This window comes from Chelonoidis abingdonii, chromosome 1, assembly GCF_003597395.2.
Source record: "Chelonoidis abingdonii isolate Lonesome George chromosome 1, CheloAbing_2.0, whole genome shotgun sequence".
NCBI lineage: Eukaryota > Metazoa > Chordata > Testudines > Testudinidae > Chelonoidis > Chelonoidis abingdonii.
This window is the reverse complement of record NC_133769.1, coordinates 130,539,942-130,562,906: the sequence shown is the minus strand read 5'-3', so window position 1 is coordinate 130,562,906 and position 22,965 is coordinate 130,539,942. Positions and strand designations below refer to the sequence as shown.

General features: G+C 44.1%; 1 protein-coding gene across 1 annotated transcript in view; it reads left to right on the top strand.

Moving 5' to 3' along the window:
- The window catches only part of TTLL12 (tubulin tyrosine ligase like 12), a 67,252-nt gene extending 45,037 nt beyond the window's left edge, over positions 1 to 22,215 (top strand). Inside the window, exons 7-14 of the mRNA XM_032762477.2 lie at positions 10,879 to 10,995; positions 11,095 to 11,289; positions 12,288 to 12,399; positions 16,083 to 16,234; positions 16,345 to 16,426; positions 16,933 to 17,001; positions 20,317 to 20,455; positions 21,522 to 22,215. Of these exons, the coding sequence (XP_032618368.1) occupies positions 10,879 to 10,995; positions 11,095 to 11,289; positions 12,288 to 12,399; positions 16,083 to 16,234; positions 16,345 to 16,426; positions 16,933 to 17,001; positions 20,317 to 20,455; positions 21,522 to 21,673 (1,018 nt within the window). The 3' untranslated portion in view covers positions 21,674 to 22,215. The remainder of the gene's footprint in view (positions 1 to 10,878; positions 10,996 to 11,094; positions 11,290 to 12,287; positions 12,400 to 16,082; positions 16,235 to 16,344; positions 16,427 to 16,932; positions 17,002 to 20,316; positions 20,456 to 21,521) is intronic.
- Positions 22,216 to 22,965: the final 750 nt, after the last annotated feature.

The window sequence follows — 22,965 nt, the reverse complement described above, 5'->3', positions numbered from 1 at the left end:
GCTGCAAGAGTGAATATGGTAGTGTATCCAACAATGGCCCTGACTTCCACCTGCTGTCCTTTCTGCATGGTTCTGGAAAACCATGTTTACTTATGTTTGGGAAAGGAGGTACTGGAAGGCTATCCTCCCTACACAAGCTAAAGATGAGGTTGATGTGTAGTCTGTAATGTATGGTAGTTGTAAGGTGCATATGTCTGTGACTAATGGACTAGAGGATATGTGCTGTTAGATGCCTAACTTTCAACTCCTTGGTAGTATGAATGTGCTTTGGCCCAGTCCAAACTGGACACACAATGTATTGTGCTGGGGTATGAATTTTTCTGGTGTTTTCTTAATCTTAAAAGCCCTGACAAAGCAGAGGCTTTTTTTCATGAAAGAAGCCAGCTGGCTCAGGAGCCGTGGTGCTCATTGGAAGAGACAAGAATGACTTTAAAATAAACGTTAGGTGAGCAGTATTCCTTACAGCTGTATCTTCCATGTGTCTGTAAATGTAGGTCAGTGTGAAGAACTGCTTTGACAGTGTTCCTTGATGGCTGGAGATTTTAGTTTTTTGTAAGGATATTGTTTTTGTGCTTAGAGGATTTTTTTTTAATCTACCTTTTAAATTGTACCTGTGGTGGGGGAGCTTACTCTTTTTAAGCCAGAAGTATAGAATAACCATATTTAGATCAGTACTTGCATTTCCTTGTGATTCGGCACAGTACAAAGCTTATGCAGACCTCCTACGTGAATTAATGCTGTTGAGAAATGGATTTATTAATATGATACCATGCTGGGAGAAGATGACCCACTTGTCAATTGAATTAATGACTAGCAAAAAGTACATTCAGCTCTGCTGAGGAGAGCAGATATCATCTGATGCACAGCTAGCGGCAGAAGTCTATTAAGATTTATTGGAAATGCTAAAAAAAAAAAATAATATAGAGGAGAACAGCCAGCCTGACAAAATGATGTCTAGGAGTGATGCGGAATGAATACTTACCGGTGGCACCAACTGTCACTTGGAAGGGCCAGGCACCTTCTCCCCCCTCCTTTTGAAGGCCAAATGCCTTGTCTTTTGGCCCAGTATTAGCCACCAAATGGAGGAGGAGGATCCAAGATGGGTTTCCATTAGGGCTGTCAAGTGATTAAAAAAATTAATTGTGTGATTAATTGTGCTGTTGATAATAGAATATCATTTATTTAAATATTTTGGATGTTTTTCTACATTTTCCAGTATATGGACTTCAATTACAACACAGAATACGAAGTATTCTGCTTGATTTTTATTTATTTTTTATTACAGATATTTTCACTGTAAAACAAAATAAATATTATTTTTGAATTCACCTAATACAGGTACTTTAGTGCAATCTTTTTCATGAAAGTTGAACTTACAAATGTAGAATTACAAAAAAAACCAAACCTCAATACAGTGTAAAACTTTAGAGCCTACATGTCCACTAAGTCCTACATCTTGTTCAGCCAGTTGCTCAGACAAACAAGTTTGTTTACATTTGCAGACGATAATGCTGCCTGCTTGTTGTTTACAATGTCACCTGAAAGTGAGAATAGGGATTCACATGGCACTGTCATAGCTGGCATTACAACGTTTTTCCGTGCCAGGTATGCTAAACATTCGTATGCCTCATCTTGCTTCAGCCACCATTCCAGAGGACAAGCTTCCATGCTGATGACGCTCATTTAAAAAAAGGTGTTAATTAAATTTGTGACTCAGCTCCTTAGGAGAATTGTATGTCTCCTGCTGTTTTACCTGCATTCTGCCATATATTTCATGTTATAGCAGTCTCAGATAATGACCCAGCACATGATGTTCATTTTAAGAACACTTTTCCTGCAGATTTGACAAAGTGTAAAGAAGGTACCAATGTGAGATTTCTAAAGATAGCTACAGCACTCAACCTAAAGGTTAAGAATCTGAAGTGTTTTCAAAATCTGAGATGGACAAAGTGTGGAGCATGATTTCAGAAGTCTTAAAAGAGCAACACTACGATGAGGAAACTACAGAACCTGAACCACCAAAAAAGAAAATCGGCCTTCTGTTGGTGGCATCTGACTCAACGATGAAAGTGAACATGTGTCAGTCCATGCTGCTTTGTATCGCTATCGAGCAGAACCTATCATAAACATGGATGCATGTCTTCTGGAATGGTGGTTCAATCATGAGGGGCATATGAATCTTTAGTGCATTTGAGTTAATCCCTTGAGTTAACTGCAATTAATCGACAGCCCTAGTTTCTTCTTCGAGTGCTTGCTCGTGTCAGTTCCATTCTAGGTGTATGCACACTCACATGCACAGTCTTCGGAGATTTTTGCTGTAGCAGTATCCGTAGGGCCAGCTGTGGCGCCCCCTTGAGTACCATGCGCATGGACTGGAATAGTAGGCGCTTCCGGCCTAACGCACTCTCAATTCTTTCTTGCCACCCGTGACTGTTGGTCGGAGCACCTCGTCTTGCTTTGCAAGAGCGTTAGCAGTTCTTTACAATTCATTGGTGATCATCTTTTTATATAGGAGATTGGTACTTAATGAGCCATTAAGTTAAATGTTAGGTTAGTCTGGTAGTTAGGGTCCTGGTTGGGACTTAGCCCCAGAGTAGGGCATTCCCTGTTCCCCCGGCTTCAAACCATGCTTGTCATGCAACAGGCCAGTGCCTGTTAGTGATCCCCATGACAGCTGAGTGAAGTGCTTGGGGGAGTCCCATAGAAAGGACAAGTGCAGAATCTGTAAAAACTTTCAGCCTAGAACCCACAAGGAGCGGGATATCCACTTGAGGGCCCTCGTCATGGAGGCTGCGCTTCGTCTTGCGTTGGAGCCCTCCCACTCGGGCTCCTACCTTGGCATCAGTATAGAGCGTTCCACCTGGCACCATTCCCCCTTGCCGGTGCCTAAGAAGCAGCAAAAGAAGAGGAGCTCCCCCTGTCTCCCTTCCCCCCTCAGCACCAGGGGGAAAGAGGCTTTGGGCAAAGGACCTATGTCAGGCCACGTGCCCGCCCCAGGGCTTCACGGGGGCACCACTGTGTGGTCTGACCCACTAGCCCAGCCGGTGATCCATCTCCAACTCCTAAGAGTGGCAAGGAACCCTGGCTTCTCCTAGGGCCTTGTTGCCTGAAGCAGCCCCAGTGGCTAAAGAGCAAGCAGTTCATCTGGCACTGCAGACATGGTGGGCAGCGCAGCAAGTTCTAACACGTAAGGAGCCGTCCCTGGACGAACAAGGGGAACCCATCCCTCCTCCAGTGGTGCAGTCGTTTTTGTTGTCTCTGAGCGAAGCAAGGGTGGGCCCATCCCAAATGGACAGTCCCCCTCGATGACTTCAAGGAGCACCAGGCCCTCCTTAAAAAGGTTACTACCAAACTGAACTTGGAGATTAAGGAGTTGGCAAAGGAGTCCAACCTCCACCACCACAGCCCGGGTCGTGCTGCCTGTCCACCCAGGGGTCCTTAAGATTGCCAAATCGCTGTGGTGGACTCCCTCTTCCATTCTGCCTACTTTTTAAGAAGATGGAAAAGTACAACATCCCTGCAAAGGGATTTGAATATCTGTAAGTGCACCCTCCAGCAGAGTCATGGATCATGTCCACTGTTAATGAAAGGGACAGGCAGGGGCAAGTCAGTGGCATGCCGAAAAGCAAAGACACCAAGAGACTGGACTTGTTTGGCAGAAAAATTCATTCAATGGCCAGCCTGCAATTTCGGGTGTCTAACCACCAGGCCTTGTTAGGCAGATACAATTTTAATCTGTGGGACTCCCTTAGCAAATTCAGAGAGACCTTCCCACACGACCAAGTCCAGGAGTTCACCACTTTAGAGGAGGAAGGCACAGTGGTGGCGAGAGAGGCTTGCCAGATGGCCTGGGACACTATGAACTCGGCAGCCAGGGTTGTCGCCTCTGCGGTGTTCATGAGGTGCAGCTCTTGGTTATGGTCCTCCGGATTACCCCAAGAGATGCAAACCACCATTCTGGACCTCCCGTTTGAGGGAGTGGGGCTCTTCTCTGAGCTCACAAATGCAAGGCTCTACAGCTTTAAAGACTCCCGTGCCACCCTCCACTCACTGGGCCTTCCTAGCCTGCTAAGGAGTATGAAGCCGTTCCATCTTCGTCCACTTCCCCAGTCTAGGTCCTGGGGGACTCCCTGGCTGAGCACCTACAGGAAAAAGGATAGAGACAAGGGGTTGAAGCAGACACCCCCGTTGTCTTCCCATTTGCCTACTCAGCCTGGCCCTTCCAGAAACCCAGGAAGCCAGAAACAGGCATTTTGAGAGTGTATTCGAGGACGGCATCCCAGTCACATCCCAAGATCCACCCTCCTACTCTTTCCTTAACTGCCTGCACCCCTTCCGGTTGGCCTGGTCACAGTTGATGTCAGATCGTTGGGTGCTCAGCGTAATATCTTCAGGTTACACCCTGCAGTTCGTGGCCAAACCTCCCTCCACTCCCCTTCCCTGTCCCTCTTCAGGGTCCCTTCTCATGAGCAACTTCTCGTTCAGGAGGTCAACAACTTCCTGCACCTGGGGGCAGTGGAGGAGGTCCCTTGGGACATGAAAGGGAAAGGGTTCTACTCCTGCTACTTCCTAATCCTGAAAGTAAAAGGGTGTCTCAGACCCATTCTGGACCTGAGTCGCCTCAACAAATTGAAGTTTTTCATGGTTTCCCTGGCCTCCATCATCCTCTCCTTGGATCCAGGAGACTGGTATGCCGCCCTCGACTTGAAGGATGCATATTTTCGTATTTCCATTTTCCTAGGACACAGACGCTTCCTCCAGTTTGTGTTGGGCCAGTGCCATTTGCAATTCACGGCGTTGCCCTTTGGTCTCCTGTCAGCCCCGAGAGCGTTCACAAAGTGCATAGCGCCAGTGACCACTTACTTGAGGCGTTGAGGTGTTCAAATTTACCCTTACCTCGCCGACTGGCTAATAAAGGCCCAATCCTGGGATCTGGTGCGATGGCATCTCAGTGTGGTTTGCTCCATCTGTTGCAACCTGGGGCTGTTAATAATTGAGAAAAAGTCAACCTTAGTTCCTGTGCATTGACTCTACTCAGGCCAGAGCCTTCTTCCCCGAGGCCCAGTTCCGAGCCATGGCAGACTTGATCTCGTGCATGGAAGCCCATCCTCTCACTCCTTCTCACGCATGCCTGCGATTGTTGGTCCACATGGTGGCCTGCACTTACATGGGCCGACACATGCAGCTCCATCTGCAGGTGTGGCTAGCGTTGGTCTACGTCCCCAACAAACACAGCATTGATCATGTAGTCAGGGTCCCAGATCTCATTCTGTCATCACTCATGTGGTGGCAGAATCCTGCATCGGTGTTGGAGGGAGTTACCTTTGTGGCTGCATTCCGGTCAGTGACCTTCATCTCTGATGGCCTGGGATAGGGAGCCCACCTGGATGATCTCAGCACACAAGGTCATTGGTTGAGTCACGATCGCTCCTTACACATTAATGTCAGGGAACTCAGAGTGGTTCTCTTGGCCTGCCAAGCCTTCCTACCTCACATCAGAAGCAGGGTGGTCCACGTTCTGACAGACAATGCAGCAGCTATGTTCTATATCAACAAGCAAGGCGGGGCCAGATCATCTGCCCTTTGCCAAGTGGGACTTCTGTGTACAGCACGACATCCATCTCGTAGCTGCACTTCCTCTCCCTCCCCACCACATCTCCTGGGGCCAGAAACACTTTGGCAGATCACCTCAGCAGGACCTTCTCGTCTTGCTACAAGGGGTCCCTTCATCTGGAAGTGGTCAGCTTCATCTTCCAGGGGTGAGAGGCTGCCCAGGTGGACCTGTTCGCATGTCCAGGTAGAACAGGAAATGCCACATTTTTTTGCTCTATTCAGGGGATTGACAGAGGCTCCCCGTCAGACGCTTTTCTGCTCCCGTGGTCAGGGGCTCTGATGCATGCCTTCCCTCCGGTGCCACTAATTCAGAGTCCTCGGGAATATCAAGCAGGACTGGGCAAAGGTGATCCTCATAGTGCCAGCGTGGCCACGCCAGCACTGGTTCGGCACACTGCTGGACCTCTTGGTGGCTACTTTGTTACAGCTAGCGCTCCAGCTGGACCTGCTGTCCCAAAACAACAGAAGTTTTCTGCATCCAAACCTGGCAGCGCTGCACCTGACCGTTTGGCTGCTGCCTGGTTAAATGCAGGGGAACAGGAGTGCTCAGCCAGCGTCCAACAAGTCCTGTTGGGCAACGGAAAGTCCTTCACCAGAGTGACCTACCTGGCCAGATGGAAATAGTTTGCTTGTTGGATCTCAGATGATGGCCTTCTGCCCAAGTGGGACTTGCTGCAGTTAATCCTGGACTACCTTCTGTATATCAAGCTCCACAGCCTGCCCCTTTCATCTATTAAGGTCCACTTGGCCGATATCTCGGCCTTCTATCTGCTGCTCGAGAGTAGGTCGGTTTTCACCCAGGACTTGACTGCCAGGTTCCTCAAGGACCTGGAGTACCTCTACCTGCATTTTAGGTACCCCATTCCTCTGTCGGACCTGAATCTTGTGCTGTCATGGTTCATAGGACCCCCTTAGAGCCTCTGGCTTCCTATTCTCTCCTTTTCTGGAAGGTCTCATTCTTGGTTGCAATAACATCTGCCTGCAGGATCTCTGAGATTAGGGTGCTTACCTTGAAACACCCTATACCGTTTTTTACAAAGCTAAGAGCCAGCTGTGGCCACACCCAGCTTTCCTGCCTAAGGTAGTCTGTTTCATATGGGCCAGGACATTTACTTATCTGTCTTTTTTCCAAGTCCACATAAGTCGGAGGAGGAGCGTAGGTTACATCCTCTAGATGTCAGGAGGTCACTAGCCTTCTCATTGAAAGAACCAAGCCATTCCACAAGTATATGCAGCTGTCACGGTGGCTAACAGGATGAAAGGTCGTCTAGGGCCTGCTCAAAGAATTTCTTGTATTCGCTGTTGCTATGATCAGGCAAAGGTGCCCCTTTGGACGATCGTAACCACTCATTCAACTAGGGCGCAAGCCTCTTCAGCAGCTTTCCTACCCCAAGTGCTGATCCAGGACATCTATAGGGCGGCCACCTGGTTGTGTGTCCACATATTCACACTTACCCAGCAGGCCCAGGGTGGTGATGGCTTCAGTAGAGCAGTGCGGCAAGCTGCAAGACTGTCATCTCTGAGCCCACCTCCGAAAATACTGCTTGTGAGTCACCTAGAATGGAATCGACATGAGTAAGCATGCGAAGAAGAAAAATGGTTACCTACTTTAACTGTTGTTGTTCTAGATGTGTTGCTCATGTCCATTCCATTACCTCCCCTTCTACTCCTCTATCGGAGTTGCCAGCAAGAGGGAACTAGGAGGACATAGGGCTGTCAGCCCCTAATATACTGACACATGAGCGCGGCACTCAAGGGAGGTGCCACAGCTGACCCTATGGATACCGCTAAGGCAAAAATCTCCAACGGCTGTGCATGTGGACGCACATGCACCTAGAATGGAATGCACGTGAGCAATACATCTCGAAGAACAACCGTTACAAAAAAGTAGGTAACCGTTTTTTCCATTCGTTGGTTCTCTTCTGTGGCTGCAGGAGGGGTTTTACTTTGAAGAAAAACCATACCTGATATATACCCAGCTTTAGGGTCTGTTCCTTCTGCTGGTTAGGATAGAGTTTACCCACGTGTCCATGCTGAGGCTGTGGATGGTAGTGTCTCCATGGGTACATGCTGTGATACTCACCATTTTGTACAGTAAGTAGATTTAAATTAAATCTGGTGAGTGCAAGCTGTGGGAGGGGCAAAGGAAGCAAATAGCTTCCCCCAGTGGCCTCAGAAAATACTCTAGCCAGTGACTTCAGCTAATGTCATTGAGATCTTTGTTTGCCCATTCCAACATGTGTTCTACAGGGCTTTCTTCCAATATATATGTAAAGGAGTTCTTAGTCCCAGCTCTGCCAGTGTCTGATGTTCATAATTAGGGCACAGATATATTAACGAGGGCCTCATATTCCCACCCCAACGCAGGCAACTGTCCTTTACCTGTCGTACAGATAACCTTGTGAACCTGTATTACCTTATTTCAGGCAAAGCTGTGACTAGATCCCATCTATGTAATACGACAGATCCAAGTCTCAACCATGCTGCCTTTCAGAATGAAAGTACCAAATTATGTTCCTGGCTATGCTGCTTATATCCATTGCTCTAATCACTAAAGGACACTCTTCTCACAGAACTGACAATGGAACCGAGGAACACTGATACCCAATGTTCCAGTGCTGTTCCACAAATAATTGTGTAACAAACTGGCAAAATGTTTCCATGCTGTGCTCTACGGGCTTATTCACATAAAGGATAATGAGCTAGTACTGGTACTGTTTACTCCTGTAGTTCAAGTAAGAGAGGTCTGTCCTGAGGGCCCTGTTCCTATCATGGGTCCAAACCTTGCTCGTGAGCCATGTGGGGAAAAACACTGTGTGGTCATGTAATTAAAGACTGTATGCAATGGATAGGCACATGGCAGCTGAATTGAGGTTGCACAGGCAATTTCAGTTCTGGCACTTCCTGACTTATGAAAGCTTGACTTTGTCACGGAGTGTGGGGGAGACAAGGCCTTGGACCCCGGCTTCCTGCGATTCACCATGACTCTCAGCCAGCCAGTAAAGCAGAAGATTTATTTAGACAACAGGAACACGGTCCAAAACAGGTCTTGCCAGTACAGACAATAGGACCCCCTTTAGTTAGGTCCATCTGGGGGCCCTAGGGAGGCCACAGCCCCGTTGGGAAGCCCAAGCCCTGTCGGGGTGCCCCTCTCCATTTCCCAGCTAGCTTCAGACTGAAACTCCCTCCAGCCGTCTCACTCAGCCTCCCCCCAGCTCCTTCCCCAGCCTTTGTGTCCTTTGTCCAGTTTCCTGGGCAGAGGTGTTACCTGGCCTCTAACCCCCCTCCTGGGTTCTCATGTTACATGGTCAGGTATCCTCCCTTCCCCAATGCAGACAGTTCCCGCAAAACTCCCTTGCAACCTTCCCAGGTCAATACTCCCCACTCAGTATTCAAAGAACACATCAAGAACATTCCCACTTCATCACAACTTAGGTCAGGGTTCCCAGCCTACCACCCATAGGCCGTACATGTCCCACCAGAGCATTTCATAAGGCCTGCGGCCTGCTTCAACACTAATGGCCGATTGATTAATGTTTTGTCGTCATGTTCACATCATTTTAGTTTACACAAGTGTGTAAATAGACAATACTGTACATAGATGGGCTCTGTCTAAATACATACAAAACAAGCTGAACTTAAAACATAAATCAATACAGGTGACTTTAAATCTGTTTGGCCCACACAAGATTGTGCTTAGGTTTATGTGGCCCTTTTGGGTAATAAGGCTGGGCACTACTGACTTAGACTGTAAATGTCACATTGATCTTTGTATACCATGTATATCTAAAAGTAGCATTTGGATGCCTCATGGCATTGCTGAAGTACTACCAAGTCTTTCAATGTTAAGCCATCAGTCTGAATCCAGCCCAGTTCAGTAGAGAAGCAGTTCCCATCTAATGGATGTTTGGTGGCCGCAATGTGAGATGAGTGTGGTGGGCCTTGGTACCAGCTTCCACATCAAACTTGCCACTATGCTTTGAACTGATTGTCAGACTTGGAGGAAAGGCTAAGAACCGTAAGGACCATGGGGAGAGTGTTACTACTGTTACCCCTAGCTGAAGCTACCAGATTGGAGTTGAAGGTAGCTGGAAGGGGGTGGATGGATGGGTACGTTTGTAAAATGTCCTCTACTTCAGCCCTGTAGACAAACAGAGGACTTTGTTCACCAGAGATGTCAAGCTGATACCTTTCACCTGCACTAAATTCACACACCTTTTTAAATTGAATATTAGCATTATGTACAAATACCTTACAACATAAATTGTATAATATGTTACACTTCGAGTTGCACAAAACTTGGCCACAATGTATAAACATCTGACATTTTTCTCTCCTGAAGGATGTATTTTTCTCCCCCTTAACAATCATGGAATGTATAAGAAGGGGTCCAGTTGCAAAGACACATCCCTTGATGTGTCCTCTAATTAGATAGCAGTAGATGAGATGGAACAAAGTCATATATAGCCTGACTCTGCATCACGAGCCAGTAGAAGTGGGAAGGAGATGAAATGGAATGGCTCTTTGAGAAAGTGATTAGCTGTTGTTGACACTCTTTGTCTAAACGTTTGCAAAGGCAATTTTGAATTATTTTTTTGCTTGTCTCCTCCTTCTCTTTAATGTTTTTTCTCTATATCTTGAACTGTTAGTCTCACTTCCAAGCCACAAAGCCACTCTAAAATTCTCTCCAGATTGCATTGCTGCTGAGTTATTTGGACTTGCCACATAGTAAGGTCACTTGTTAAACTATCAATCTTAAACTGGGATTTTGTGTTGGAAACTCTTTAAAAAGTATCAGACTCAAAACATCTCATTTAGTTTTTGTTTATGATTCATAACTGATTTTTGCTACATTTTAAAAATAGCTCTGAATGTGAACATGTTCATTGAGGGTTTGCTGTGTCCAACCCTACTTGATGCTGCAGTGCTGCTTCTGACTCGATAAGATCAAATTCACTTCCTCATTAGCAGGACTGTGATGAGGCATGCACTGGAATATGACTTCTCTGTAGGCTTAAATTTTTCAGTGTGGAAAATAAAGACCTGATGCTCTGAATAAGAACTGAGGGTGCTCAGCTCTTTCTACTTCCCATCAAATATGTTTGCATAACTAAAAAAAAGATAGCCTCTGAAGTTAGTCAATTAACAAGTGTAGTTATTTTGTGTTGCATGTTTTCTATTAAGATAGCCATTAGTTTTGGTTTCAAGAGGAGACACTGCTCTCACATTGACAAAGCATGTATGTATCTTTTTCCTTTCTCCCAGGGTCTACACAGACCTTCCCCAAATCCTCAACAACTTGAAACACCCACGTTTTGAGTTCACCGAAGATGAGGGAGAAGCAGACATCCTCTACAACTTTTCCCACTTCAAAGATTACAGGTGACAGCTATTTCCTTGCAAGTACAAATTATCTGGTTGCCATATAAAAATCTCTGTTCCGTTGGAGTGGTCTTTTTAAGTGACCTCCATCTCTTGTAGGAAACTAAGTGAAGAGAGGCCCCATGTGATGTTGAATCAGTTTCCATGTGAGAATCTCCTGACAGTCAAGGATTGCCTAGCATCCATATCTAGACGAGTTGGAGGGACAGAAGGGCCAAAATGGCTGCCTCGTACTTTTAACCTTCACACGGAATTACCCCAGTTTATCAGCTATTTTCAGCAGCGTGAGAGGAGGTAAGATAGATTATTGCTGCTGCTGCTGCTGCTTCTGCTGCTTGTCTTGCAAATTCCTAACCAACTTTCTCCAAGTACCAGCAAGGTCATGTTTTGGGTTATTGGATTAAACAGCTACTCTACTGCCGCTCATTTGTACTAGCTGCATTTCATTTATGTTCTAGTGGATTTTATCTGTAGTGTGGGCTTTACTTATGTTTTTTAACTCCAAAATATATAATGTGACATACCTTGAAATATATAGGGTGGAATCGTGACTCCATTGAAGTCGGTGGCAAAATTCCATTTTACAGATGTACTAGGATTCCCTACTTTTGTGTGGGCAGATAGCTTTCTCTGTGTGCCAATGGCAATTAAAAGCAATTTAAACTAGGGTAGGGATTGTGCCCAGTTTTCTTGGTTAAAACACATTTCCATTTCCAGCCTCTTCAGATCTCTAGGTAGTGGAAAGAGAGTGAGGAGAAGGTATGCTCTCCTGAGCTTGACAGATGTGTTTGGGCAAGGGGTTCGTGTTACTACATTCAGTGCTCAGTCCCCAAGAGAATAGCTGTATGTTATGTAACTTGACTGGTGCAGAGGTGGTCGTGGGGAACCTAATTTACAAGTTTTAAAGCACCCACCTAGAATGTTCTCAAACTTCGTGATTGCCTGGTCAGAATGATCTCTTGACCTACAAACAAGTACTTATGATGTAGTCATGGTATGTATGAAGGAAAAAGGGATTTACCAGTGGAAGTATGGTAGGCCCTTGCTGAAAAAGAAGGTGAGAGCCCCCAAAATCCTAGCTTAGATCAGCTGTGATCCAGGTGTCCTTGGTTCTTGCACCCTTGCCTGCTGCATCAAAAAACACTGGGATTGGTAATGCATCGGGCAATACCAGCATGTGGTTCAGAGTGGAGGTTTGCCAGTAAAATATGTTAAGATAAATGAGGTTCGCGCTGACATGCTGTGGCCTTGACTGGGTTGTATTTTTTTTTTTTTTTTTTTTTTTATTGTAGGGGAGAAGACAATCACTGGATATGCAAACCATGGAACTTGGCCAGAAGCCTAGACACCCACGTCACCAACAATCTTAACAACATCATCAGGCACAGAGAAAGCAGCCCAAAGGTTAGAGGAAAGTGGGCTTCCCACTTGGTTTGAAGCAAGTTTTTTTGAAATGTTTATTCTTACAACGAGCATCAAAAAAGGGGGAGTTATTTTGTTCAAGTGGTTGTAATAGCTGGTATGTGTTTGTGAGCATTTGCACATTAAAAGGGTGAACTCTTGATGAAGTCAGATTGAAGCGTTGTGCAGTGCAGTGTTAGAATATTTTTCTATTTGCTCGTAGTAGACCACGTCTGTTTCTGTAGGACAGAAATAAAATTTTCCCTGACACTAATAAATGATTAAATGTGTTGCTGCTTTTATGCCACTCAGTAAGAAATCTAAGGCCTGGTCTACACTACGCGTTTAAAGTGAATTTAGCAGCGTTAAACCGATTTAACCCTGCACCCATCCACATAATGAGGCCCTTTATATCGATATAAAGGGCCCTTTAAACCAGTTTCTGTACTCTTCCCCGACGAGAGGAGTAGCGCTGAAATTGGTAATGCCATGTCGGATTAGGGTTAGTGTGGCCACAAATCAACGGTATTGGCCTCCGGCTGGTATCCCACAGTGCACCATTGTGACCTCTCTGGAAAGCAATCTGAACTCGGATGCACTGGCCAGGTAGACAGGAAATGCCCCGCGAATTTTTGAATTTCATTTCCTGTTTGCCCAGCATGGAGCACTGATCAGCATGGATGACGATGCAGTCCCAAATCCAAAAAGAGCTCCAGCATGGACCGTACGGGAGATACTGGATCTGATCTCTGTATGGGGAGACAAATCTGCTCTATCAGAGCTCCATTACAGAAGACAAAATGAGAAAGCATTTGAAAAAAATCTCCAGGCTATGATAGACAGAGTCCACAGCAGAGTGCTGTGTGACAAGCGTAACGGAAAGCCAAAGAATCAAATGGACGCTCATGGAGGGAGGGGGTACTGAGGACTTCAGCTATCCCACAGTCCCCGCAGTCTCCAAAAAGCATTTGCATTCTTGGCTGAGCTCCCAATGCCTGGAGGGTCAAAAACATTGTCCCGGGTGGTTCAAGGTATATGTTGTCAATTTACACATTTCCCCCCCCCCCCACACACACACACACCCCCGAAAGAAAAGGGGGAAAAAAAATGTTTTTCCCTTTTTTTCAATATCACCCTATGTCCACTGCATGCTGCTGGTAGACAGGGTGCTGCAGCGCTGAACACCAACATCCCCTTCCTGGTGGATAGCAGTCATATTGTATCATCTGCCATTGTAATCATTTGCCCGTGAGTGCTCCTGGCTGGCCTTGGTGAGGTCGGCCGGGGGCGCCTGGGTAAAAATGGGAATGACTCCTGGTCATTCCCAGCAGATGGTATAGAACGGCTGGTAACCGTCCTCATCATAGCAACTGGAGGCTGAGCTCTATCAGCCCCCTCCCTTTCATGTCTAAAGAAAAGATCTGTACTGCCTGGACTATCATAGCAGCTGGAGGCTTCCTCTCCCTCATCTTATCTTGCTAAAAAGTCAGTGTTTATTACTCCTGCATTCTTTATTACTTCATCACACAAATAGGGAGGACACTGCCACGGTAGCCCAGGAGGGTTGGGGGAGGAGGGAAGCAACGGGTGGGGTTGTTGCAGGGGCGCCCCCTAGAATGGCATGCAGCTCATCATTTCTGCAGGATCTCTGGGGCTCTGACCCAGAGCGGCTCTGCTCTCTGGCTTTCTAGTAGACTTGCCCCATATTCTAGGCAGGACTGACTCTATTTTTAGACAAAACATAAAGAAGGGAATGACCCGGGGAGTCATTCCCATTTTTGTCCATGCGCCCCTGGCTGACCTCAGCGAGGCCCGCCAGGAGCGCCCATGACAGCAGCAGACGGTACAGAATGACTGATAACCGTCATCTCATCGCCAATTTACAGTGGCATGGCAGACGGTGCAATAGGGATGGTAACCATCTGCTACCTTGCAAAGGCAAATGAATGCTGCTGTGTAGCACTGCAGTACCACGTCTGTCAGCAGCATCCAGTAGACATATGGTGACGGTGACAGTGACAAAAGGCAAAACGGGCTCCATGGTTGCCATGCTATGGCGTCTGCCAAGGCAATCCAGGGAAAAAGGGCGCGAAATGATTGTCTGCTGTTGCTCTCACGGAGAAAGGATTGAGTGACAACATTTACCCACAATCACCCGCGACACTGTTTTTGCATTGGGATCTCAACCCAGAATTCCAATGGGCAGGGGAGACTGCGGGAACTATGGGATAGCTACGGGATAGCTACCCACAGTGCAACACTCTGGAAATCGACACTAGCCTCGGTACATGGACGCACACCGCCGAATTAATGTGCTTAGTGTGGCCGCATGCACTTGACTTTATACAATCTGTTTTACAAAACCAGTTTGTGTAAAATCGGAATAATCTCGTAGTGTAGACATACCCTTAGAAGAAGATGATGAATTCTCACTTTCATGTAGCTTCTATTGGCTGTAAATATAAGGAAGTTATTGCTGCTTCCCTCAGGTTGATCATTTCTAAGTATGACTGTTCGTATGCACAAAATGCTTCTTCCACCAATGATGGATGGGTCACATGGCTTTTTATAAGAAGCCAACAGTGTGTGGTCTTACATCAGACTGTCACATAAGCTTTATGTCCCATGACTTAATAGAATATCTCTTTTGGACTGTATGCCTCTTTTGAAATTCCAACCTCAAAGAAAAAATGCATGAAGAATTACAGCACCACTTTAGGTCAGAAGAAAGCTGATAATATATAAAGTGAGACTGTTTGTTTGTTTTTAATAGAATACATCTTTAAAAAATCTGTTTAGTTTTTCTATAAACTAGTCATTATTTTAAAAGCCATCTTAGAACTGTGTTTCTATACCAGTAAACCAAAACTAAGCAATGTGTAGTTAAGATACAAAACAAAATGCTTTGACTCCATATCAAGCATCTTGTAAACAAAGGGAAAATGTGTTTCTAACAACATAATCAAGGTCCTAGGTGATATAAATCTGGTCTAATGTGCTGCAGGACATTCTTAACTTTTATGGCATCCCTGGGTAGGCTGCAGTAGCATTGCTGGCATCCCTTGATGGCTGCCCTTGTTCCTCACCCCATACCCTGAAGGCTCACTATCTCTCCTCCCTCCATACTTACTTTGTCCATTAATAGCTCTGTCATGCACTGCCTCTCCCCCTAGATAAATGAACACAAGCTCATGGGGCTGAGGGAACTGAGGAGTTGGAGCAAAGGTAACTTCGGAGTAAAAGCAATTATGCTGCCGTTTGCATGGCCGTATAATTGCATTGCAAGTGAGGCCTGAATTTTTTGGTGGTGAAAAGTATCCTTGGATAATGGGAAGATGTCCAGTCATCTGAGGAGAAACAAATGTTGGGTTGGATTGAATCTTATGAAAAGGTTTATAATGTAAGTATGGAATTTAAACAGAAGATTTCAATGGAATGAGGAAGGTAGTACTTTAGTTCTGTACACTGACCTGATAAGAGAGAGTGCACTCAGGGTATTTGGTTACAAACAAAGGCTACATTGCTTATATTGAGAAATTTTTTAAAAAGGGAAACTTGGCTTAATGTGTGTTTTGGTAGAATATCTTGGGACTGTCCAAATCCACTGATAATTGTTTCTGTCATCACCTATTGTGCATCTTCATTCCTTAGGGTTTAATTGTGTTCAATCTCTGTTTTTGTTTTAGGTAGTGTCTAAGTATATTGAGAGTCCAGTATTGTTTCATCGGGAAGATGTGGGGATGGTTAAATTTGACATTCGTTACGTTGTGCTTCTGCGATCCGTAAAGCCACTCAAGCTGTATGCTTATGATGTTTTTTGGCTGCGGTTCTCAAATCGGTAATAACCTTTTTTTCCTAGGAGTGAAGGAGTTAGCGGTGTTAAATTGTGATGCCTTGCTTTTCTAAGATTTTATGTAAGTAACACTGTCGCTTTCCTTTATTTGTTAGCGCATTTTCACTTGATGACTTGGATGACTATGAGAAGCATTTTACTGTCATGAACTATGCTTCTGGTGTAACCTTAAAACAGGTAAGCAAGTGATACATGAAAAGCAAATGTCTTCAGTCAATCAAGATACTGATCCTTTATCTGTGACTGTCACTAGATACTCTGAAGCATATCCACCCAAACAAACTTGACCCGCTATACCTGTTCTGATGCAGCTGTTTTCCCAGATTGGGGATCCAGAGGAAATAGTCATAGATTATGGCACAAATTTTACATCTCTAATGAAATCCATATAAAAAGTATTAAAAGGACATCTTATCACTCTCAAACTGATGGTTTAGTGTAGAGTTTTCACCACATAGTAAAAAGGACTGTCTGGTAGAAATGGGAAAAGCTTGGAACAAATAGTTCTAATTTCTGCACTTTCTAGGCAGTGGAATTCCCCAGGACCTCATTTGAAATTTGTGCGATGTGTGTTTATAGGTTCTGCAGCTCATTACTCCTACCTGTTCCAAAAAAACAAATCCTAGCTCCTGGTGGGAATACTCTAGCAAATCTCAATCTCTAATGCTATTACGTTATTTTAGGTTCACTATGATGAATTTATTCCTCTGTTTGAGAAGCAATATCCTGAATATTCCTGGAAAACTGTGCAAGTAAGTCACCAATCCCTCTTATCCATATTATAAGATGTTCACTACATTTTTCTTTTAGGCAGAGGTGTTTTTCAAAGGTTCGGGTGTTTTTACCAGGTTAGTGAGTAGTGAGCAAATGTCTCTTCAGTGCAGCAAAAGTCAGTAGTCCCAGAATTTTAAAGTCTGGAAAGAACAAAATGCTCAGTCATCTATGTTACTATTATCTTAGGGTTTTAAATTTTCTCCATGAAAAGTTGTCATGGTATACTGTGCTTGGAAACAAAATTGGTACTGATGGACAGACAGCAGAAGCAGAATTCTGCATGTTTCTAAAATGTTGCAGAGCTCGTTGGAGGACTCTCCCCTAGTTGCAGAATGGTGCATAGAATCTAAGCTTTCATTTAAAACACTAATTTGTCACAATCTCAAAGGCTGGTAAAACCTGGATTGTAAACATTCAGTGGCTGCAGTGATCTATTCACATGAATCTGCATGAAGCCTAAAACAGTACTACTTAAACTTGTGGACCGGTCCTTCCACTTCAGTAGGTTAACGCTGGTATTGAAAGATGACAATTTAAATAGTAACCTGGTTAACTTTTTCTTTTTTTGCTACTGAACTTCTAAGCAAACTTATTCAGAAACTTTGCTGACCTCAGCCCCCGACTGCTTCCTCAAGATAGGGAAATACAGTAACTCCTCACTTAACGTTATAGTTATGTTCCTGAAAAATGCGACTACAAGTGAAACAATGTTAAGCGAATCCAATTTCCCCTTAAGAATTAATGTAAATATGGGGGGGTTAGGTTCCAGGGCAGCTTCCCCTACTCTGCAAGCACCAGAGGTGGGCGGTTCAACCTTCAGCCCACCCATTCCACTCCTTCCTCAAGCCCCTGCCCTTTACCTGCCTCTTCTCCCTCCTTGCCTTCTCCTCCTTTACTTCGCTCCCTGTGTCCTGGCTCCACTCCTCTCCCTCCCCTCCCTTCTAAATGCCAAGCCAGCTGATTGCTGCATAGGGAAGGTGGGGGGAGGCACGCCGAGTCCTCGCACCTCCCACCTCCCTTCTGCCTGGGGCAATCAGCTGGCTTGCTGTGTTCAGGAGGCAGAGGAGGGAGGGGGATCCTGCGCACAGGAGAGGGAGTGGAGGTGCGCCAAATCCTCGCTCTTCCGCCTCCCTCCTGCCCAGGGCAATCATCTGGCTTGTGACATTTTGGAAGCAGGAGGGAGGTGGGAGGAGCGAGGACTCAGTATACCTCCACTCCTCCCCGCCTCCTGCTGGCGGCAATCAGCAGGCTTGCAGCATTTTGGAGGGAGGGGGGAGGAGCGAGGACTCGATGCGCAGTCTCCCACTCCCTCCCCTGCCTTCTGAACGCAGCAGGCCAGCTGATTGCAGGAGGCAGGGGGAGGAAGGGAAAGTCGCTGATCCGCAGAGTCTGCTGGTGGGCGGGAGGCACTTGGGGGAGGGGGCTATAGGGAGGCTGCCAGCTGTGGAGAAAACAGGCAGCCAAACAACGTAAGAGTGGAGCATTGCACAATTTCAAATGAGTATGCTCCCTAATTGATCAGCAACGTAACAATGTTAAGCAGAATGACTTTTAGTGAGGAGTTACTGTACAGTAATATCAAATAACTGAGTCTACTGTACTGGTTGAGGTTTTAGTATTTATTCTCACATTTAGTCTCTTAACTACATAACGCTGCTGCTTAATTTGTAGCTGCAGCACTCTAACAAAACAGCTCTGAGGACCTTGTTATAGAATTTTGGTCCTTCTAGTACATGGCAGGTTGTTCAGAAGGGGGTGAATGCACATACTAGCCATTCTGGCACAGCAGATGGAAATGAGTACTTTCCAAGTACACCTTTCTGGTTACTGCTCTTGAGGTCGTTACACTAGGTTGGCTAGCACAGAGCCTAAATGTGGATGCCTTTGAGTTTTTTTACTACAAGAAAACAAAGGGTAAATAAATAGTTTAAAAGTCTGTTTCTGTCCTTTTAACTCAGACCCTTAGCCAGACTTATTGAACTAATTTTTTTCCTTTTGGGGGTTGAACTTTCAATTGCTGTCCAAGCTAACTCTTAATCTTCACACGTTTAGAATTCCTTGTTATCCGAGCTTAATATAAAAGGTAGAGACCCCTTGATGTCCTGTCACCACAAAAGTGCTCTAATATTGCCAATTCCCTAGTGCCGAGATATGTTTTAACTATAGAGCTGCGCGGAAGCTCCAAATGTCATAACTCTACAAATGAAAATGAGTAGAGGGTGGATTGTGAAACAGTCACCTAGGGGTTATTTTGTGGTGCTGGGTGGCTCTCAAAAGAACAAGTTGAATCCAAAGGTAACTAGTCAATAGTTTGTTTTCCTATTGATCAAGAGCCAGGAATTAGAGGTGGTTAACTAAACACTTGATCCTGCAGACACTTACTCATGTTTTTTCAGTTGATTTCACTAGAACTACTCACGTAAGTAAAGCTATTCAGGGTATGAGAGTGGTTGTAGGATAACTCTTAAAATTACACAAAGGAAAATCTTTTTTTAAACAGTGGCAAAGTATCCCTCAAGGAGTGTTCTGGGTAAAGTATCAAGAATTAGACTTTTTTTACGTTTACAGGAGGTGTATTTTACTCTAATGTGGCTTGGATATTAAAAATGCCATGTACTATAACTCCTTTATATTTCTTTATTTGTTCTCCATATTATATCCCAAAATGTCGTCATAGTGTGTTCAGACTGGAAATTGTTCAGTTTTTTTAAACTTTGGAATCTTTTTTGTATGTTTGTAAAATGGTGAGAGAAAAGTGGATTGATTTGACTGGATGCCAAAACTTCTGAGCTGTAACTGTTGGTATTCACAGAACAACTTTCCTTTCCTTTTTAATTTGCACCCCTTGCACTGCAGTAGATTCAGAAGTGTAGTGCTGTACAAAATGACCTAGACATGGATTCAATTCCAGCATTATACTACTTTTCTTTTTAGGGTTTTTTGTAGTATATAGTAATGAGGTAAATTCTGGGTGCTCAGCACTTAGAAAAAATCAGAGCAGGTATTAGGTACATAAATGTAGATCTAGAAGCTTAATTTCAGGCCTCTATTTTGGAAAATCTTAGATGTGGGCCGGTGTGAGGGAACAAATATTAAATTATTCCTGAAGAAACTTGACCCCTTTTACTGAAATGCCGAAAGTTCTTGTTGTCTGCAGGCTTGTCATTTGTGATGGCATTTACACTGTTTGATCTGACTCATAAATGAAACTTTCACCGACAAAAATCTCTTTTATAGGGTTCTTGCAACTGTTTGCATTTTATTCAGAAACTGACTTTTCTCCTTGGCAATAGGCAGAGATTTTTAAGGCGTTCGCTGAATTATTCCAAGCTGCTTCAGCTAAACCTGCACCGTTTGGCATCTGTGATTATCCATCATCGCGAGCAGTATATGCCATTGACCTGATGCTTAAGTGGGATACTGCCAGAGATGGTAAGATGCTTCTGTTCCTTGAAAGACTAAATTCATTCTCTTGGGTTTTTTGCTCAAAATTTTTGCTGTTTTTAAAAAAAATAAAAATAAAAAAAATAGGTCAGGCTCCATGATGTTTACACCTAAACAGACTGTTTTGATGTCTTTTGGGTTGCATATGTGTGAGGGTGGAATCTGGTCTCCTTGTTAGTAGTAATAGTGGAGCTGCTGCCATGCATCTGTCTAATTCTTTTTATTGGCTCTTTACTGCCATTGTTTCTGCTATTCTAATGTAAACATTTGAAGATGGGTGGGCATAATGCTTTGCAGCTGTTAATTCTAACAATAAGCACCCTTTCCTATTGTGGTGGTGGTACACCTATACAAGGAGAGCAGTCTTTACTAAAAGTAATTATAATAAATCTCATGGTTTAATTCAACTATAATCAGTACAGACAGGAAAGAGGATCTACATTTTTGTCTTTATTTATACAAAATGCATTTTTTTTACTCTTCAAACATTATTGCAATTCAAAAGGGAAACTCAACCTCCTGACCTCATTTTAGGGGTGAGAGGAAGTAGATGGCTAAGTGAGGGGGTTCTGTGGCCTGTGTTGTACAGGAGGTCAGACTTGATCACCATGTCCCCTATAAGTGGGAGATAAGAGATTTTGTGCTGCAACTGAAGAAACCCAGCTCTGTTTCTGTACCAGGTGAACTAGAGAGAACAATAGAGCAATACAAAGAGCAAAGGAGGCTTGGTGCCTAAAATTAAAGGGGGAAGCAGTCTTTTATGAAAGGTGCATCTCAAAGTTGTGGTTAAATAAGAAAGACGTACTAATTCTGATCTAGTTTAACTGGTGCACCTTTCTCATATGGGCAAGGCCTCAGATTATGGTATTTGCTCCAGAAATGGGTTTGGTGTCTCACTTCCTCGTACTGTAGGCCTCAAAAAACCCTACCTGGGTATGTAGTAAGAGTTGACCATCTTCAGCCTCTTTCTACGGTCTCTGCTATAGCAAAGGGAGATGGCTCCCAGCATCTCATGTATACTTTGTAGTAAATGTAACATTTTGTTTCTCTTCAGGGAAAAGAACTATGCAGCCTCAGGTCCTGGAGGTGAACTTCAACCCTGACTGTGACAGAGCCTGCAAATACCACCCTACCTTTTTTAATGATGTCTTCAGCACCCTGTTTCTGGATGAAACAAATAATTGTCATGTGAAGTACATTGTTTAGGCCTAGAAGGCATGACTTGGTTATTTGTTTCCTTTCCAGATGTGCTTAATAGCAATATTTATATTTCAGTTCTATGAGCTGCTTATGCAACTATTTTCCTATAATGGTAATGAAGAAAAACTTTTATCATCAGCTGAATGGGCATATACTGTACTTGTAATCAGTAGTCTGCATTTTCTTGTCTTGTTGAGTTCTAATAATCAACTTATGTTGACTTAAATGTCTTATTGAAGCCCAGAAAAGTGTAATAGTAACTAGAGCAATCAGCTGTTGTTTCTTAGGTAGCCTAGTATACCTTATTTGCATAGCAGGAAGTGTTGTACAAATTTTCTGTGTCTGCATTAGAGTAATAATTTCCTGTATCACAATGTTTGAGGTCATGCATCATCTCTTCCTCTCTGTAAACACCATTGTCTTCCAAGCAGTAAAATGCTTTATTCCACAAATTGATGTAAAGCAACTTACTTTAGGGTTGCATATGATAACTCCAATGAGCGAACATTTATTAAGCTTGTTTGTAATAAAGTATTACAGCAACGTTAGAGTTGGTTTTTTCAATTAAAGGTCACGATATTTTCTCAAAAACTAGTCATAGCTGCTGTCGTCTTTTTAAAGTTGAATGAGGTCTATGAATATATCCCAATCTAGTAGTTTTGAGCTGTTTTAGCATGCATGGTAATGCTGAAATTAGATTGAAACTGTAGCTTCTCTGTCACATATCAAACAATTCGTTCCTTTTGCAATGCAGTTAAGGTTGAATATCATCAGGCAAAATTCTCATTGAGGTCAATGCCTATCTACGGATTTGATCTCAGATAGCAAAATGAATAAATAAGGAAGAACCACGATACAGTGAGATAATGGGGAGGTCAGAGGGGTGGTTTAGGGGCAGTTACCATTGCCAAAGGTCCGAAAAGACATGGAACAATATTTTATTTTGAGTCAACGATGCAAGAACAAAGGATCCTTTTAATCTTTGGCAACGTCTGTGTCAAGAGTTATGGCTCATAATTTTACCCCTTCCTAAGTAGTACTGGCCAAATTAAACTGTTTGTGTGTACTGAAGAACAGTTAGTTCACATTAGTATTATACTTTAGCCAACACAAGTTACACTACTGTCAAACAAGCTATTGGGCTCACTATGGGGGTAATGGTGAAATTTAATGGCCTTCAGCCTAGATGATATAAGGGTCTCTTCTAACAAACTCTAAGATTTCAACATCTTCCACTAAACCTTAGAGATGTTTTTCATTGTATATGTGCATTATTTATTTCTTGAAGCATTATAGCA